General features: G+C 39.2%; 1 protein-coding gene across 2 annotated transcripts in view; it reads right to left on the reverse strand.

Moving 5' to 3' along the window:
• The window catches only part of RGPD4 (RANBP2 like and GRIP domain containing 4), a 55,857-nt gene that overhangs the window by 38,493 nt on the left and 9,330 nt on the right, over positions 1–8,034 (reverse strand). For both annotated transcript variants that reach the window (XM_007456813.1, XM_007456812.1), the window contains exons 5-7: positions 5,847–6,077; positions 5,365–5,510; positions 3,611–3,803 (exon numbers count right to left, since the gene is read on the reverse strand). In XM_007456813.1, coding sequence (XP_007456875.1) covers positions 3,611–3,803; positions 5,365–5,510; positions 5,847–6,077 — 570 coding nt within the window. The remainder of the gene's footprint in view (positions 1–3,610; positions 3,804–5,364; positions 5,511–5,846; positions 6,078–8,034) is intronic.

Below are 8,034 nucleotides of genomic sequence, written 5' to 3' on the forward strand. Positions count from 1 at the left end.
AGGCCACAACAGTGAGAGGCCCGCGTAACGCAAAAAAAAAAAAAAAAAGAAGGGCTAGACTTTTTAAAAGCACTAAAAGGAAAAACCACCACCAATGGGTAGCAGCTTGAGAAATATTTTTACTCCATATAAGGAAGCACCAAGAACCAAATTATCCAAAAACGCAACAGGTTATCTTGAAAAGCAGCAAATGTCCATCACTGAAAATGTTCACTTCCAGACAATGAACACTTACTGGAGATATCCTAAAACTTAACTATATGGATGGTGGGTGTAACTGCTGTTAAACCTCTGATGACTTTCTTTTTTTCTTTTTTCTCTAATGACTTTCTTAAATTGGTAGTGGGAGTATAATTTGGTACAACCTCTGTGAGGCTAGAAATTTGGCAATAGCTCTAAAACTTATAAATGCATAGATACACTTTGATCCTGCCATTCTTCTCTCAAGAATTTATTCCACCCGCAAATTTTCACATGTGAAATGGCATAAATTACTCGTTGCAGAATTATTTTGAAGTATCATAGCAAAAAAAGTAAAACCTGATATCTTGGTTTTAGGGCACTGGTTTAAAGAAATCCAATCTATGGTACATCCAAAGAATGAAATAACATGCAAACGTCAGAACAAATGAGGGTGCTGTACTCATGCTGTTTTCTGGGCTGATATGGAAATATCACCAAGATATATTTCATGGAAATAAAGCAAAATAAATAGAATGTACAGAATTTCTTCTTTCTGTATTTTCTAAGAGTGTGTGTGCATAAAACATTTCTTGAAGAACTCATAAGAAACTAATGACATTAGTTCCTCCAGGGAAGAGAAGTAAATGACTAAGGAACAGACACAGGAAGGAGTTTTCACTGTATATTCTTACATGCCACTACAATATGAAACCATGTGAATATAACCACCTTTCCAAAGATAATTTTTCAAAATAAATATATTACTTATGAACCTAAAATCTTCTGATCTTGAATTTTAGAAACATTAGTTTGACCTATGCTTTTACCCAGAAGTTTTTTAAGCATGAAGCCTAACTTAATCATCTATAGATAGATGTTGAAGACCACAGAAAATAAGAAACAGAATGTGACATAATTCTTTTTGCTTTCAAACTGACCTCAATTCATAACACTGGCACCTTTTCCAGAACTACTCAACCACTATCATTTGGGACCAGTAAATTAGTTATGAATGTACTCAGTCACATCGTCTCAAATCAACACTTCCTCATCTTAATTAAAAGGTTTCAAAAAAGAGGGAATTCCCTGGCAGTCCTGTGGTTAGGACTCGGCGCTTTCACTGCCGAGGACCCCAGTTCAATCCCTGGGCAGGGAACCAAGATCCCACAAGCTGCACAGTGTGGCCAAAAAAAGGTTTCAAGAGAGAATTTGCTTAACTAGCTGAAACACAGACACGCAGATCTTCCTCAACTTACGATGGGGTTATGCCCCAATAAACCCGTAAGTTGAAAATATCCTAAGTTGAAATGCATTTAATACACCTGACCTACCTTCAACGTGCTCAGAGCACTTACATCAGCCTACAGTCGGGCAAACTCATCTAACGCAAAAAGCCCATTTATTGTAAAGTGTTGAATATCTCGTGATTGAACACTGTACTAAAAATGAAAAGCAGGACTGTTGTCGTCTGGGTACAGATGGCTGTAAGTCTTCATGGCTGTGTAACAGATGGGGGGTGCAGCCTGCTGCCACTGCCCAGCGTCACAGGAGAGTATGTACCACGTATCGCCAGCCCAGGAAAAGATCAACATTCAAAGTACAGTTTCTACTGAATGCACAGCACTTTCACACCGTTGTAAAGTTGAAAATCTGTAAGTCGGACAATCATAAGTGGGGGACTACCTGAACTCACTAGAACTACAGCAGTCCCGAGTAAGGGTCTGAAAACCCTACCATTAAAAAAGTTAGCCTCACGCAATCAATTAAGAGGGAGATCTAGTTTTTACTATTTAAAAAGGTCAAAGTTTAATACAATAAACTAATGAATACAAGAAAAAAGAAACAGACTCACAGATATATAAAACAAACTAGTGGTTACTAGTGGGGAGAGGGAAGGAGGGAGGGGCAAGGTATTGGTGGGGAGTTAAGAGGTGCAAACTACTGTGTATAAAATAAGCTACAAGGATATACTATACAACACAGGGAATACAGCCAATATTTTACAATAACTATAAATGGAGTATAATCTTTAAAAATGGTGACTCACTACATTATATACCTGTTACTTATTCAATACTGTACATCAACTATGCTTCAATTTTAAAAAGGCCAATGTTCAGAATAGTTGACTGTGTGTTAACTTAAAATTACACATTTTTTAAAAATTTAATACATTTTAGTTTCCATTAAAAATAAGAAAACTGTCAGCTACTTGAGGATTCTATAAAAATATTAATCATAAGTACCTTTTAGTGCTTATATAAATTAGCAAACTTCATTAACTTCACTAATTTTCACTAAAATATATTCCTTATGAACCAAAATGCTTCCACTGAGCACACCATAGCACTGTGGACCACATATCAACAGGTTTTTAAAAGATCTAGGTAATATGAACTAGAAGGAGGAACATTCTCTAAAAGTAATTCTATAGTGAACCCCTTTTTCTTTCTCTCAGGCAAAAGTTTATTCTCCAAAGCTAACAATAATTTTTACAAGCTGGGCTTAATTCATTTTTTGGAAGACTGCTCATTTCTTTTCACTTCAGAATTACTAGAAGCTCACTAAAGAAAACATTAAAACTACAAAAATGAATTAGGGAAGGGAAAAGAGCCAGCATCTCATCATCTAAAAATGATGGTTAATATTTTGGCGTATTTTCTTCATGTCATGTTCTATGTATAAAGAAGTTTCACGTTTCCAAAGATAAGTATACTGCTATACATTAAATATACTCTTAATGTTGTACACATATCACATACGCATGTTTTCAATTAACATGTTGAAATGTGGGTGGTAAATACATTCTTCTATCATAGCTTACGCAACCATACCCCAAAATTTACTTACTTAGTTTTTCATCCAAGTTATGCGTATCTTTTTGAATCAAGTTTTTTTTTTTTTTTTTTGCTGTACGCAGGCCTCTCACCGTTGTGGCCTCTCCCATTGTGGAGCACAGGCTTCGGACGCGCAGGCTCAGCGGCCATGGCTCACGGGCCCAGCCGCTCCGCGGCATGTGGGATCTTCCTGGACCGGGGCACGAACCCGTGTCCCCTGCATCGGCAGGCGGACTCTCAACCACTGCGCCACCAGGGAAGCCCTTGAATCAAGTTTTATCCATACTTGAGACTATTTCCATACTACAGGTTCCCAGAAATGGCGGAGTAAAAAGATCAAATTCTTCAAATTGATCTTCCAAAAAGCCACAGCAATGCCAACTGCCACCGGCAATGCATCAATGTACCTGTTTCACCAGCCTCACCAGTACTGTATAAATCTTGTTACTCTTCACCCATCAAAGTAACTATTTCATTTTAATTTTACATATTTACCCATATTTTCATTACGGACCAGGACACACCTCCATGTGAAATACAACAAAGTCTCACTGAAATGTCAATTGCATGCAAAACTGGGAGTGGATTACCTGAAAGGCTATGAGATAGCACAACGCAGCCAGCTCAGAGAGCGCTCGCCACTGCACGTCACTATGCTGACCCATCTTCAAAAGCAGAGAACCAGCATGCATGTAAAAATGTCCTCTCACTTCGAAGAAAGTAGCTGAGAGTTCATCAATTCCACCCACACAAGATTTCACAGACTGAAGAGCACTATCAAAACTGTAATATTAAAGTATTAAACACGCATTAAACTACTGCATTGTAAATAATCAGTTTCATTATTTAATTCAAAATAAAACAATTTATTTCAAGCTTCATCTTCCACATTCTAACTCTTAATAATCCATATTGTTTTATGAATTATAAATCATCTAGCGCTTATTGTTATTCCACACACTTCCTATACGTCAAGCTTAACCTCTAGAACGTCTTATTCCAAAACATCTTCTCCATCATATGGTTTTGTTATTTAATTCAAAGTTGAAATTTCTCAAATTAAACATGCCATTTTCAAATTATACACAAATAACTAAAATATGTGCATTATCAATACCATAACTGCTCTTCTTACTATACACGTAACTAGAGTTAAATAAATTATATTTCTCACTATTATTTGTAATCTATGTATTAATTAATGCTTTTGAATCCCCCCGCCCCACCCCCAGTCCCTGGTGCCAAAAGGGTTGGGGACCGCTGCCCTAGAGGGTCTTAACACCCCTCCTAGGGATCCATGAAGTTAAAATTGTTTTTTGGTACTACTAAAAAATTGTCTCTTTCTCCTTTATTTCCTCATGTAACCAAGTTTTTAAGTATATAACCACACCAAAATCAAAAAAACATAAAAACCTAAATGTTTTCTAAAATGATCTACAAGTTCAATTTAGTTTTTTTGGATACTCCCTTACGCTGCCCATGTTAAGACGCTAAAGTACTTCAAGAAAACTAACTCTACACTTCAGTGAAAAGAATTACTTTTCAGACAAGTGGAGAGTGTAAACCAGGGAATGTCAAACTTTTCCTATAAAGGGCCACATACTAATGTGGCTTTGCAGGCACACCATCTCTGTCACAAGTGCTCAGCTCTACCACTGCAGTGTGTAAGCAGCCATAGATAACACATAACAATGAGCATGGCTGTGGCCAGGAAAACTTTATTCATACAATCAGGCTGTAAGCCTTGTTTGGCCCACAAGCTCTAGTCAACCCCTGCTCTAAACTAACACACAAATCCAAGTGATGTTTCTGTTCAGCGGAATTTATTTTAATCAAGTGGGGATACTAGTCCTCAAAATTAAAACGTGTAAAACAGAAAAATCATGTATTATATTTTAGTTATCTTGTTTCTTAGCTAAAACATTGTTTTCTAAATTATCAGTCACATTAACAGCTTATACTAGAATATCTGACAAATGAAGTTTATTCTCTGATTTTCAATCAAGATTGTATCATTTTTTTTGAAACAAAATATGGAACAGCAGTTAGAACATTCATTTTCAGGCTCAACTCTTTACTACCTATGCCAAAACTAAATATTTAACTATAATTTAATAAAGCCTAAGCAGTAATACAGTTCGCTAGAAATCAAAGTCACACAAAACCAATTACAATATCCCCACAAAAGAAGATTCCTTCTAAGTAGTTCATTATGTTAACTATTACCTCTGGATATATTACAGAAAAAATAATGCCATTAAGATGTTTAGACCAATGAACAGAATTACCACAAACAGAAAATCTGTAGTTGACACCGAAGTACTCTTTCCGTAGGTCAACATACCTCTCCAACAATTCCCTGCTCTCGTGCACATCTCTCGTGGACAGCGTGAGAAGCATAAGGTTAGCATAGGCTAGAAGTAAGTTCTGATTGGTTGCTCGCCAGTTACTTTTATCAGACTCCAAACACTGTGAAGATTCCAGATATTCCTATTTTGCAAAAAGAACTCCAAGTTACAAAACTTTATCATGTGTTACAAAACTGAGTACTTTATGCCTACAAATTCCTTTGCCCATTCCTATGCTGTAAAACCATGTCGATTTTAAATCAGCCTATAAAAACACCAAAAAATATATAAACATATTTCTCATATTTATTTCTCCAATCCACCCATTATAAATTGAAATGATGCTAGCAAAAATCTCATTTCACAGCTGCTATATATAAATGAAAGAAATTTAGGTCTTGGAAGGCAGCGCTTAAATACAAAAGGATATATCGTAACTGCCCACCAAGAAGTGTGAGAGCCAACAGTTTTTACGTACCTTAAGGGTCTGTACAACACAGGAATTCCACTCCAGACTTGAACGCAAGACGACGTTTCTCTCTGCCTGGTGGCAGTGGGCCACAGCATCCTTCAGTCTACTGTTTGAGCGATACAGCTCTACTAGTCGGATGTTCATGTGGACATCATCAGGTCTTGCATAAAGTTCTGACTGAATCAAGTCGAAAAGTTTATTCCATCCATCTTCACCTTTACAATCCAAAAGCTGTTCCTATTTTTAAAAAACCGTTAATTAGAGAAACATCTGTGCAACTTTAAACACATCATGGCTCCTATGAGCATCATCCCACTGTGTCTGGCTTTAGTAAATTCCCACTCTACCTACCTCATTAGCCCCTCAGAGTCACTTCCAGCCCAGAAGCTAAACCTCAAGAAATGTACGTGGGGAGAAACACCTGGGATGACACAGCAGCAGTGGCTGCCCATGCTCACCTCAGAGTGTGCCAGGACGACCGGCCCGCATCCCTGCACACTCCGGTCACTACCAGATGCCTAGCCTCCCAGGAACCCTTGCACCAGGGTCCTCACCCTCAATGTGCTCTGCATCTCCCTAAGGCTGACTCATCCCTGCCCCCTCTGCTCCCACTGTGGAGCTCCTACTGCTCTGCTATCTTCTCAAAGTCTTCACCTTCTGGCCTTTCTGAATGGAGTCCCATTCCAAGACAGCTGCCATCACTTCTCTGCTAGCCTACGCACAAGTAGAGGAGGTGGGGGTCTCCCAGCGTCACCACCACATCCCTGCTCCTAACTCTGTTTTCTAAAGGACCTGCTATCTGGCTACTCCTGCCAGTCCCCCCTCATTAGCAACTGGAATAGAACCGTCTTCCTTTATCCCTAACAACTGCCACTGTCAATGGCAACTGAGAAGTGCACATGACACACAACAGCCTGGGCATTCTGCTCTTTAACGACCTCATCTCCACTGCTCCACACTCCAGCCTCAGCCATCCATTTGGCAAAATCTGTATTCTGATCAAAGCGCTCAGACCACCACACCCTCTCATTTTCCCACCTCACCGGGGCTCACGTACCCTCACTGCCACATCTCTTTGCCTCTACCACCTGAAAAGCTTTCAGTACACTGACATCACCAAGTTTTAATTTTCCATGAAATACACACATACACTTTCCTTCCATGTCAAGCTGAAATGCCACAGTCCCAACATCCACAATTACTCCTTACTTATAGATGCCTTCAATTAACTCCCTCCACCTTTCCTGGAAACCCCACCACCTGCTTCCTCTGCGCCCATACACTAACAGATGAAAAAGTGAGTGTAGGGCATTCAGGAATTTGGGAAATCACAAGCAAGCTAACTGATTTACTTTCATAATCTCAAACTGCCAAACTGGTAATGCCTAGAAAAAATAAAGCCCTATTTTACTTCTAATAAACTCACTTTCTCCATTCCCTGAAGAGTTCACTTCATACTCCTCTTTCCTCCAACCCTCACTTTCAACTTATGATCACACCTCATCCCCTGCGGAGAAAATGGAAGCCATCACCCCTAAGCTCCACTCGACCTTCCTGCACTCACCTCCCCACCCCGCCACCTCACAGACCATGCTCGCCATTAGTGCCCTTTCTCCCTCACCAAGCTCTCTCCTCCTGGATCAATTCCGTAACTTACACTTGGTGTGTCTATAACGGCAAAAAAGCCCCAGACTTCAATTATACGTTTAAAAATAAATAAGTAAAAAATCAACACCACTATGGATGCTTTTCAAAAATTCCACTCTCAGGACTTCCCTGGTGGCGCAGTAGTTAAGACTCCGCACTCCCAATGCAGGGGGCCCAGGTTTGATCCCTCGTCAGGGAACTAGATCCCACATGCATGCTGCAACTAAGAGTTCGCATGCCACAACTAAGGAGCCGGCGAGCTGAAACTAAAGGAGCCTGCCAGCCACAACTAAGGAGCCCATGAGCTGCAACTAAGACCCGATGCAACCAAATAAGTAAATAAATATTAAAAAAAAAAAATTCTGCTCCCATACCCAAGAGAAAATGCCCTCTCATTAATAATATTGAGTAGTTTTGTTCATTAGAGAAATGTCAAAAAGCTATTTACTGTAAGTAGGCCTTAAATTTTAGGAGAAATAGAATTACTTTGCTAAATAGCTACAAATCTCATGGACTTCTATCCAGAAGATGGCGGGGGGGGGGGGAA

Source organism: Lipotes vexillifer, unplaced genomic scaffold, assembly GCF_000442215.2.
Source record: "Lipotes vexillifer unplaced genomic scaffold, Lipotes_vexillifer_v1.1 scaffold777, whole genome shotgun sequence".
NCBI lineage: Eukaryota > Metazoa > Chordata > Mammalia > Artiodactyla > Lipotidae > Lipotes > Lipotes vexillifer.